At 36.3% G+C, this 12,120-nt stretch overlaps 1 protein-coding gene across 1 annotated transcript; it reads right to left on the reverse strand.

Annotated features, from left to right (window-relative positions):
* Window positions 1-5,269: 5,269 nt before the first annotated feature.
* Window positions 5,270-7,208, reverse strand: LOC122004771 (signal peptide peptidase-like 3). Its single transcript, XM_042559610.1, has 4 exons — window positions 7,045-7,208; window positions 6,154-6,224; window positions 5,827-5,910; window positions 5,270-5,629 (listed from the first exon to the last, which is right to left on the reverse strand). The coding sequence occupies exons 1-4, from the start codon at window positions 7,149-7,151 to the stop codon at window positions 5,514-5,516; spliced, it is 378 nt and encodes a 125-aa protein (XP_042415544.1). The 5' UTR covers window positions 7,152-7,208; the 3' UTR covers window positions 5,270-5,513.
* Window positions 7,209-12,120: the final 4,912 nt, after the last annotated feature.

Here is a 12,120-nt window from a genome sequence, read left to right on the forward strand (position 1 = left end):
AGGGTAATTGTGTTGTTGATCAGCAATTTCACCTTGCTACAGCTACTGGATCTGGCTATAACCTTCTCTAGCAGTGGGTAAGTACAGATTTGGATGAGTTTTGTGTTGAATCTATGATGGATTATGTTATAGTAAGTCCTAATTAGAAGGTGGAACGATTAGGGTTAATGAAGTTAAACCTAATTGATTAATTGGATTAGAATTTAGTTTGGCTAATTGTTGTATGATAGAATTAGTTAAACTAGACATTATGTTTGATACCACAGGACCTTGACACGAGACGAGCATCTCGATGTCGGATTTGGACATTTCTATTGAAGGCGGGTACTTCTGACTTTATGTTGTTTGATATGCATAGTAGTGAATTTAACAAATTGCAATAATTATGTTTCCTATCTGTTTCGGTTAGTCACTACCCAATACTTGTTACATGCTTGGTTGATACTTGTTTTGCATCTCATGTTATTTCTTACCTGCTTATACATGCTTATAGGGGGTAGTGATATACCATGCTTCACCATGTTCAGGACCTAGGTTTTATACCTTATCTTATCTGTGTACCTTTGATTTGATTCATTGACCTAAGGTGCACCTTCTATATATATATGGATTAGCTCAGGATATTTCCATGGTTAGTGCTATGCACCATTCGCATGATTGCATGCTGTGTGATGTTCCGCTCCATTATTGTTGAGCACATCGCCAGTTACATGGATCTGCACACACCACCACTCATGGGTTAGTGGTCGATTCAGGCAGAGTGTGTTGTAGCAGGAACTTTGTTTGGCTTCGTTGGTCCGCTCATGGGTAGTGTGACGCAGCGTGATAGCCGGTAGAGATTCCTCCCCGTCATCGTATACCGGGAGATGAGAGCATTGCGCTCCCCCATTATGATTTGGGGTAGGAGGATAGGTGTACTCCGACAGCATCCCGTCCACTCGGTCACTAATCAGGAGTAGTGACGACAGAGTGCACGGTTGTCACAACCCTACCCAATAGGGAAAGTTCACTGTTCGGTCGACTGAACATGGTGATTGGTCGATTGAACCATTAAAGATCATAAATGCATGAAGATTGGATCTCAGCAAAGAAGGAAAGCACAAGGATTAATCAACCGATAGGAGGTTCGATCGACAGAACAAATCAGTCGACCGATGAGTTTATCAGTCAACTGAATCATGCTTATAAAAGGGGAGCTTGAGGTCTGAGACAGTAATCAAGTCTTCTGTTCACCTCTGTGCAAAAGCTCTGTTCATGCTACTACTCTGCAACACTTCTTCAAGCAAGCTACTACTCTAACAAGACATCGACGATCTTCATTTATACTTTTTTTTTAGTATACTTTATTTTACCTTGTATTGTACTTAAATTCAAATAAGATAGTAGTCTGCTACTATCTTATATTTCATCTGTATGAATTGCTTCTTTCCAAAGGTTTCAAAAAGAAGAGTTTTAGTGGATTATCCAACGGTGTGTAAGGATAGCAAGCCTTGGAGTAGAAGTCGACCTAAGCTCCGAACCATGTAACCGAAACTTGTTATTTATTTTTCGCTGCACTATTCTTGTTTTAACGCTTGAAAAAAAGTTTTTAACGTGCGATATTCATTGGCATGAGGCATTTTGGGAAGAGCCCAAGAGCAAAGTCATAAGGATTTGTAAAATACCGAAAAAGGGTGAATAATAAGAAAGGAATTTTTCGAAATTTTTGGAAATTTTTCGAGAATTTTTCGGAACTCGTATGGACGAGTTTGCGGCAATAAAATTTGGGTCCCGGGAAAGCTTGTTTAGGCTACTCTATTTTAATGAGGATCTTTGATTTTTCTTTCTATTTTCTTTTATTTCCTTTCTTTTATTTTTTTCCCTCCGTTTCTCCTTTCCCTCGCGCACCCGAGCCACACCCCCTTCCTCGCCCGACGCCATCTCCACCGTGCCCTAACCATGACGAGTTCCTTCTCCCTCGTGATTTAAGCGTGGTCGAGAGTTGGCATATCCTTCTTCTGCTTCCGGAGTTCTGCCCTAATCTCTCTGTAGTCCGCCGCACGGAGCAGCGCCGACGCCGATCACAGTCAACGCTGAGCCCTGGCCACCAGCGCCCGTCGCCCTAGCCGTGGAGATCCCGAGCACTAGCCGCCGACTCTCGACCCGAGAAGCACCGCCGCACCCTTTGCCCTAACACCAGCCGACTCCTCCTCCTCTCTGAGCTTGCGACACCGCCGATCCCTTGCCGCTGCCCTAGCACTGACGCCTCATCCGAGCCTCCACTTAGCTGTACCCTAGATCATCGCAGCGGAGAGCGTGGGTAGGCGACTGAGAGAAGACATCGATTCGGAGCAAGAGATCACTAGGTGCCTCTCCTCCTCAGCTAAGCGACGTGCAATTTTTCCCCTGCCCTAGTTCACCACCACAACACTGTTCCGGCAGGGTAGGTTTGTGCTGTTGGTTGTCTTGGTTCCGGCAGCACCTCATTGGCTACGGATCAATAGCAGAGATCTGTGATTTAGGTAAGGGTTAGGGTAAGTGATTTATGTTGTTGATGAAATAGGGTAATTGTGTTGTTGATCAGCAATTTCACCTTGCTGCAGCCACTGGATCTGGCTATAACCTTCTCTAGCAGTGGGTAAGTACAGATTTAGGTGAGTTTTTGTGTTGAATCTATGATAGATTATGTTATAGTAAGTCCTAATTAGAAGGTGGAACGATTAGGGTTAATGAAGTTAACCCTAATTGATTAATTGGATTAGAATTTAGTTTGGCTAATTGTTGTATGCTAGAATTAGCTAAACTAGACATTATGTTTGATACCATAGGACCTTGACGCGAGAAGAGCATCTCAATGTCGGATTTGGACATTTCTATTGGAGGCGGGTACTTTTGACTTTATGTCATTTGATATGCATAGTAGTGAATTTAACAAATTGCAATAATTATGTTTCTTATCTGTTTCGGTTAGTCACTACCTGATACTTGTTACATGTTTGGTTGATACTTGTTTTGCATCTCATGTTATTTCTTACCTGCTTATACATGCTTATAGGGGTAGTGATATATCATGCTTCACCATGTTCAGGACCTAGGTTTTATACCTTATCTTATCTGTGTACCTTTGATTTGATTCATTGACCTAAGGTGCACCTTCTATATATATATGGATTAGCTCAGGATATTTCCATGGTTAGTGCCATGCACCATTCGCATGATTGCATGCTATGCGATGTTCTGCTCCATTATTGTTGAGCACATCGCCAGTTACATGGATATGCACACACTACCACTCATGGGTTAGTGGTCGATTCAGGCAAAGTGTGTTGCAGCAGGGCCTTTGTTTGGCTTCGTTGGTCCGCTCATGGGTAGTGTGACGCAGCGTGGTAGCCGGTAGAGATTCCTCCCCGTCATCGTGTACCGGGAGATGAGAGCATTGCGCTCTCCCATTATGATTTGGGGTAGGAGGATAGGTGTACTCCGACAGCATCCCGTCCACTCGGTCACTCATCAGGAGCAGTGACGACAGAGTGCACGGTTGTCACAGCCCTACCCACTCGGTCTCACCATAGTGTGTGAGATGGTTGACTGGCGTCAAGGGTGACCAGGACGCATCATTGGCATCATACGCATTGATGCATTTATTTCTTGTGATTGTGTTTGCTGCATTTATTTGCTGCATTTTGGTTGGATGGCCATGCCTGACATGCATACAGGATTTCTATACCTCTCGGACTGTTTATCATTGTACCAGGTCCTGGTTAGTACAGTTTTCTCCTGTTTACTATAGTTGCATTTTATCCTTCTTATATCAGGAGACTGTACGCATGATTAGTGCTAGATGTTATTTCTCTACTATGTATATCAGTTGTTACCCGCTGAGGAGTTGACTCACCCCGTGGATATTTACTATTTTCAGGTTGATGTTGTCAGGAGAGTTCCAGTTGCTAGTCCCCTACAGTCCACGAGGATGTTTATTTATCTTTTGGATTTATGTACTAGACTATGTTTGGACTTGTTTTGTTTTGATACTTGGAGCTTGCATGGATTGTACTTATCGATGGGTTTTTAATTGGATTTGTTTTACTATATGCCTGCCTAGACGGCAGAAGAGGTAAGTTGATTTGGTCATCGGATTTGTGTTTTATGAGTGTAGTGGAGTAGGATATCAGTTTTGAGATTTATGGGTGTAGTTGAGTAGGGTAGATTTTGAGTCTTATCATCATTGCTTATTAAACTGCGTGGATGTCTATATGTTGTGGTTTGTTTATTATTGTTATTTATCCCAGCCGCATATGACTGAGGTATATGGTGATGTAGTAAAGTTTCAGATTGTCCGTCGTACAGGGGAGATGCTGCCGAAATTTCTTCGGACAGGGGCTCCTCCGGGGCGTGACAGGATTAGGCCCAAAGTAGACAATATCATGTCATTATGGAGATATGTGAACATCCTTTGGGCATAACAAATACTATCAGAGTCATGATCTAAACTAATGTCATGTGGGGTGGTCTTGAACAAAATTACAAGGAGGCCCAGAGCAGGTCAAGGTGACCGGATGCTTAAGGGGAGACTCGAAGCAGGTCAAGAATGACCGGATCCAGATGTTTGCGGAAGGCCAAGAGTAGGTTAGGATGATCGGATGTTCGCGGGAAGACACGGAACAAGTCAAGAATGTTTATATGGTTGCGGGAAGGTCTATACCATGAAAATAATGATGATCCTTCGTTTGAAGGGAGAATTGTAAGTATTCAATCAAAGTCCCACATTAAAAAGATTTGAAAAAGATCATAAATTTAAAAAATATATGATATCTTCATTGATATAAAACGTTTTGGAAAGAGGCCAAAAGAAAATCATGAGAATTTAAGTCAAACTGAATACTTTCATATTATTATCCACCATTTGTATATTGTAGAACATTTATTAATAACGTGCAAATGCTTATTTCAGTGTCTCATGCATAATCAATTATTTGTGTTCTTTAGGTGTTGAAAACTTTACAAACTACTAAGGAGCAAAATCAGATTCTCTTTCGGATTGGCAACGTTGCAATGTCAATAAACGTTCGTATATTCTCTAACTCGTGAGTAGCGCCAAAAGTCATTTATTTGTTTATGTTCTTTTCTTATGTAGAATGTTGTTGCCGTGGTGTTTGCCAATAAACACAAAAATATGAGATTAATTTTACCAGGTAAGAACAAAAAATGCAAGAGAATGAAGATTTCATATTAACGTACGTATTATTTATTCGAGAATAAAAAATGAAAACTATTGCTATACATCATGTCATTTAAAAGAAGGGGAAAAGTATTCATGATTCCTTTTGCTCTCAAAATTAGCCTACCCAAATTTGAGGATAGAAACTAATTTCTGATACAAGAACACATTGCATCTACGAGGCAAAAATGAGGGTTGTATCATACAATAAATTAAAAATCAAATCTTCTTCAGATCAATTCAGTTGATTAAGTTATAGTGTTAATTTTCCTACGGCTACAAGTTTGCATTTGAAGAGCTTGAGCGATGGCTTAGATTAGACAGGCAGCGGTTGAGCATGTCCAGCAGAATCAGATTTGGAATATTCTCTCTCTTTAAAGTTCCATAGCTCATTAAGTTCTCCCCTAATGCCACCCAATATAACAGTAAGACCTGAGAAGTTGACAATATAAGAATTTTAGCTACATGGTTTTGGAAAGATATGAGGGAGAGAGCAAGAAAAATGTTGTATTGCCATCTCTTTCTCATGTCTTCCATCCAAATAATTGTACACTACTAAACCAAACTAGTCTATGAGGCCAAATGAAAAGCGTGTAATAATAAGAGTAAGAAACCCAATGCATCAATACCTAATGTGCATGGTACCAAGTAGAGCAAAGCAGGTTGGCCATGCCCATTCATCAGGTATAGGACAAGGTAGGTAAGCGATAAACCTGTAGAATAATTGTATTAAGCCAATAAGCATCAAAAAATACAATCTCAAATTTCATACAAAAAAAAAAAAAAATCAGATTTCAAGCATTTGATTGGAAGTCCAGAATTCCATTGTGAGTTATGCTTTCCAAACTTCTGAATCCCAGGATTGCTTCACCCAGTATAGTAATCATGGACTAAGGAAGGTTGCCATTTGGAGAAGACAGTTTTAATTAAAACCTAGAGTAAGAAGAATGACATACCGACAGTATAGCCAATTACAAGCCAAAGGAAATAACCAGTACCCTTGGTCTTTTCAGTTAATCTATCAAACCTGTAAAAGAAACAAACGGCCAAGGAAGTAAAGTTTCCAGCCTTGACATTTATAAGTGCATGTAAAAATGTCAAATTCTAACCTCAAACATAAAATTCATTCCTTTCAAAATGTAAACCAATTTCTTCAACTTTTACTTATCTGAATAAAAAGGATCAAAATTTTAACTTGACACTTTAAGATTCTGAAGCATATGGAGTTCACGTATGATATCATTTGGTAGCTGATATAATTAATACAATCATTTCTGGGGATATTCAAATAGCTAGGTTAAAAATCTAACTTGCTGAGTGATAATTAACTCATTGAACCTCAATTTACAATTTGTTTCCATTTGAACTAAATATTTTATTGTCCTAATTCATATTTAAATCAAGAAGCCATAACGATTTGCATCTACTTGTAGGATACTTCATCAACCAAGTATATCAATATAATACACTGCCCATTTATAGTGTAGGCTGTGTAACATGTATGATTCTTCAGTCAATGGATCTCAAGTTTAACACATACCATTAACAAGTTGTGTTTGATGTGAAGGTCTCTAGATGTTCATGGAGTCTTTAAGTAATTTGTGCTAAACAACATGGTTTGATTCATAAATAATTTATAAACTTATTTAAATCGTAATTTTGAAGAGAAAAAGCGTATATTTCAAAGTCTAAATTGCCTCAATAAACCTTTGAAACAGAGACAATTATATGGTACTTAATTCTGTATATGACACTAGAATCTATGAACTCATAATTACATTACTAAGGCATTAAAAAACAAGAATAGACTTTATAGAAAGCATAAAACAGCTTAATTAACAGGGCACCTGCGACTGAAAGAAATAAGTAAGCCGGGTAAAATCATATCACCAAAACCAATCATTTGGTAGCCTCCTCCCCAAGGATCAAAAAATCTAGGTATTCTCAGAAGCATAGGGATGGATTCTCCACCAGCTTTGCTACCCTTAGCAACCTATAAATGAAGTAGATGCATCAGTTGTATTGCTGAAATATCATGAGCTGATCAACAAACATAAATTTGGATTTATTTTCCTTTTGATTAAACCAATGATGACAACTTGTGAGGAGGTAAAGGACATTGAATAGGTATGAAAAACAAACATAAATTCATGGTCTATGCCATTTGTTTATTGATTCTACACAAACCATTCAGTTTGTTATTGAGGACAGGATTCTTGTTAAGGAATCCCAATAACATTGAGATGGGTACATAATGCATAGTTCTAAAATACTACAAAAATTGGTAGGAACCACTGTACTCTTAGAAAAGTTGTTTACTTTTCTTTAATAAGTCTATTTAAAAAAAAATGTTAGAGTTTTTAGGATTTGTATTAAGAAAGTAGGTTATTTCATAAAGAATAAGACATGATCAAATAATAAAAATAGGCTAGGATCCCATGTATTAGATAGGTTTGGAGTTAATTAAAATTACAAGTTTTCGACATGGTACAAAGCCGAAACTTGGCAATTGGTGATTGGTATTGACAATTTTTCGACATACTTTTTCCCTTTTTTTTCCTCTTACCTACAATCACACCATTGTTATCTTTTTTTAAAAGTCCTAGAACATTTTTTTTTTCTATTTTCTTTTTTTTTTCCTATTTCTCGTTTTCTAAAAATGCCACTCCTTTCTTGTTTCTCTCCTTTTGTCCCATAAAACTCCCTCTTCTATTCTCATCTCCTTCTAATTATCTTTCCTTTGTTTCTATTTCTCTATTGCATTCTTTATCTCTTCCTCCTTTATGGGATATAATTTCCTTTTACTTTTTCACCTGTTTTTCTCCCTGTGAACCACAACCATATTACAAGAAGAAATTGCCCCATTCTTCAGATTCAAATAATTAACTCACACGAACATCATTAATTCTCCATTCTTGGATCCTAATATAAAAATAAAGTATTTATCATGTTCCACCACCAGCACTGTTTATTTTTCCCTATTTTGCTTTATTTTCTAACTATAAATAAGAGTATTTTTCATATTGCTTTTACAAGCCTTCATAGCAAAAGATTCCTTTCTCTACTCTTCATCATTGGTAGTTTATCCTGCTAGACCTCCATTGCTAATTTTTCTTATATTCCTTTTATGATCCATGATAGTTGGTTTTTTCCCTTTTTCTTGGCTGTCATTGCTAAAAAAATTCTTTTACTAGCCTTCATAGCTATTGGATTCCTTTTATTATAATTGGATTTTTCCCTTTTGCTCATTGATTTTTCTTTTTACCAACCATTATAGCTAGGATCCTTTTACCAACCTTTATATCTCAACTTCATATCTCAATTTTTTTCTCTTGACTTTCATTCTGGAAACAACCTCTTATAAAAAGCAGGATAAGGTAGCGTACAATGGATCCTTCCCCGGGACCCTGCATGGCGGGAACTTCATGCACTGAGCTGCCTTTTTTTTCTTGACTTTCATTACTAATTTTTTCTAGCCTTTATAGCTAAATTCCCTTTTAATAGCCTTCATTGTTGATTTCTTTTACCAAATATTATAGCTAGATTTTTCCTTTTTGGTGAGCCTTCATTGCAACTTTTCCTTTTAACAACCTTCATAGTTGAATTCCTTCTACTAGTCTTTAAAGTTGTCCTTTTCTCTTTTGTCCAGCCTTGATTGTCAAATTTTCTTTTTACCAACTTTCACTTTTGCTCTACCTTCATTGTCAACTTTCCTTTTACCAACTTTCATAGCTAGCCTTAGATTATTTTTTCTTTAGCTTGGCCTTCATTGCCTATTTTTCCTTACCAATGAATTTCTTTTACAAGCCTTCATAGTTATATTTTTTGTTGTCGCTGAGCTTTCATTGTTATTTTCACTAATACTCGAATCACAAACTACACTTTTATATTTACTAAATCATGCACATCTTTCCTAAAATGCCCTTGCGACTATAATGCATTTGTGTGACGCACCTGAGCCACCGAAGCACATTTAAAATCTTGAAAAATGAACCACATTTCATACAATTTTGAAACTATTATTTGTTTAAAAAAATAGTTTTTTTTATTTCACAACGAGCTAAATAAGGTGTGAAACTTAGATTGAAGGACATGGTTACATTCAAAAGAGTCGCAAAAATACATTGGTTCTGGTTTGAATTTAATCTGGCAAGCCTAACGTCAATGAGTTTTAGCTAAGGTTCATTAACAACCGTACAAGTCCAGATTCAAAAATTTTGAACATGATTACACTCACAAGAGTCCCAAGAATATATAGGTGCAGTTGTTGAGTGAATATGATAAATCTTAGTCCATCAGTGACTTTGTAATAAAATTACATAAGATTGAAATTTTTCTAAAAACTCATAGCAGGCTAGATAGTGTGGAACAAAGATTAGAGGAGATGGTCAATACTCAAGAGACTTCTAGAAATGTATTAACCCAGGGTTTTAATTAATTTGAATATGCCTAAGGCCATCAATGACTTGTGGTCAACCCTCATTGATGAGCCCTATCACTCAGTTTTGGTCAAAAGTCTCTAATGGCCATACAATATCTAGAATCTAAAATTTTCAACATGGTTAGTCATGAGAGTTCTAAGAATACATTGGGAATGTTGTTGAATGAATATAATAGACCTAAGTTCATTAATGAGTTTTGACCAAAAGTAACTAATAGTCGTATAATGTCCAAAATCTAAATTTTTTAACATAGTCAGAGTTAGGGAGGTTCTAGGAACACACTGATATTTTTGTTGAGTGATTATGATAGACCTGAGTTCAATGAGTTTGAGTCAAATTTACTCAAAGTTGTATTTTTTTTTTAAAAAAAAAATCACAATAGGATATAGATAGTGTGGGACCAACGTTTTGGAAATACATTGGTCCTGGTTTAAATTGATTTGGATGCAACTAAGGTCATTAATGAGTTTTGGCTAAAAGTCACTTATGGGTATTATACAATGTAGAATATGAAATTTTCAACATGGTTAAAATTAGGAGAGTAACGGGAGCACATTGGTATTGAGTGGATATAATAGGCCTAAGTCTAATAGTGAGATTGTGTTAAATTTACTTAGTTATATAAATTTTAAAAACTCATATTCCTTTTATGGTCCATGAGTCCTATCACTGACAAAAGTCTCTAATGGTCATACAATATCCAAAATCTAAAATTTTCAACATGGTTAGAGTCATGAGAGTTCCAAGAATACATTAGTACTGTTGTTGAGTAAGTATATTAGACCTAAGTTCATTAATGAGTTTTGGTCAAAAGTAACTGATGGTCATACAATGTCAAAATTTGAAATTTTCAACATGGTCGGAGTTAAAGGAGTCACAGGAAAACATTAGTGCTGATGTTAAGTTAATATGATAAGTTCTATCCAACAATGTGTTTGTGCCAAATTTATTCAAAATTGTGTAAATTTTAAAAACTCGCAATAGTCTATCTAGGATGTGAAACCAAGGTTGAAGGGCATGGTTAGATTCAAGAGTCTTCTAGAAATGCATTGGTCTTGGTTTGGATTGAACCAAATGAGCCTAAGTTCATCGGTGAGTTTGTCAAAAGTCACTCATGGTCATATAATGTCCACAATTTGAAATTTTCAACATGGTCAGAGCCAAGGGAATCGTAGGAGTATATTAGTGCTATTATTGGGTGAATATAATAGGCATAGTACCCAACAGAGTTTATGTCAGATTTATTAAAAATTGTATAAATTTTAAAAACTCATATCAAGCTATCTAAGGGTTGAAACTAATATTGGAGGACATGGTTATACTTAGGAGATTTGTAAGAATGCATTGGCCCTAGTTTGAATTGATTTGGATATGACTAAGATCATTAGTGAGTTTTAGTCAAAAATTATAGATGGCCTTTGATAAATTCAAATCAAGATCAATGCATTCCTAAAAGTCTCCTAAGTGTAATTATGTCCTCCAACCTTAGTTCCACACTCTACTTAGCTTGTGAATTTTTTTTAAAAAAAATCCAATCCTATGTAATTTTATGGAATTAGACTTATCATATTTACTCAACAACACCACCTACGTATTCTTGGGACACTTGCGAGTGTGACCATATTCTAATCTTTTGAATCTAGACCTTGTAAAACCATTAGTATGTTTTGATCAAATCTCATTAATAGATTTAGGCTTTATCAAATTCAACTTAAACTAGGACTAGTGTATTCTTAGGACTCTCTTGAGTGTAACCATGTCATCCAATCTTAGCTCCACACCCAATTTAGCCTATTGTGACTTTTTTTTTTCAAAAAATTAGCTTTTTTCTAGGAGACAAATAGTAGTTTTAAAACCCTATAAAATATAGTCTATTTTTTGAGATTTTAAATGTACTTTGGTGGTTCGGGTGGGTTGGCAAGTGCATGTATAGAGGGGTATTTTAAGAAACAGGTGTGTAATTTGGTAAATCTAAAAGTGTGGTACATGATTCGGGTATTAATGAAAGTGAAATGTGGTTTAGTAAAATTGTGTCGCTACTTTTTCCTTATTTTCTTTTAATGGCCTTTAAAGTTGTTTTTTTATGGGCCTTAATAATTAGGTTTTTCTCAATTACTTGGGATTCATAAAATGTTAGTTATAGTGCAATCAAAAGAGCTCGAGAGGTTGAGATCTTTTATTGGCAACCTTGGCAAGCCCAAACTACTTGTGCATTAGTGTACTTAGTCACTTAATCTTATAAAGCATTTACCTTTCAATAAAAAAAATTGTTGGGCACAGTTATTATCCTCCATTAAAAAAGTTTTATATTGATGGGCATTACTTTCAATGAACAATAATTTTACTTCAGCACACTGTATCATTAGGGTAGAATTACTCATCTTGTCATTACTTCCAATATCTAAAATGTGAGACTTAACGAGACATACTCAAGGAAAAAGATAGTTGTCCCCACACTAATGCAAGTCTAAGAATCCAACT

Source organism: Zingiber officinale, chromosome 1A (assembly GCF_018446385.1).
Source record: "Zingiber officinale cultivar Zhangliang chromosome 1A, Zo_v1.1, whole genome shotgun sequence".
NCBI lineage: Eukaryota > Viridiplantae > Streptophyta > Magnoliopsida > Zingiberales > Zingiberaceae > Zingiber > Zingiber officinale.

Coding starts and splice junctions, on each gene's coding strand:
- LOC122004771 (XM_042559610.1), bottom strand. CDS start 7,151: ATGCTTCTGAGAATACCTAGATTTTTTGATCCTTGGGGAGGAGGCTAC. Junction 5,911..6,153: donor TGTAATTGGCTATACTGTCG/GTATGTCATTCT, acceptor ATTATTCTACAG/GTTTATCGCTTACCTACCTT. Junction 5,630..5,826: donor CTTGGTACCATGCACATTAG/GTATTGATGCAT, acceptor TCAACTTCTCAG/GTCTTACTGTTATATTGGGT.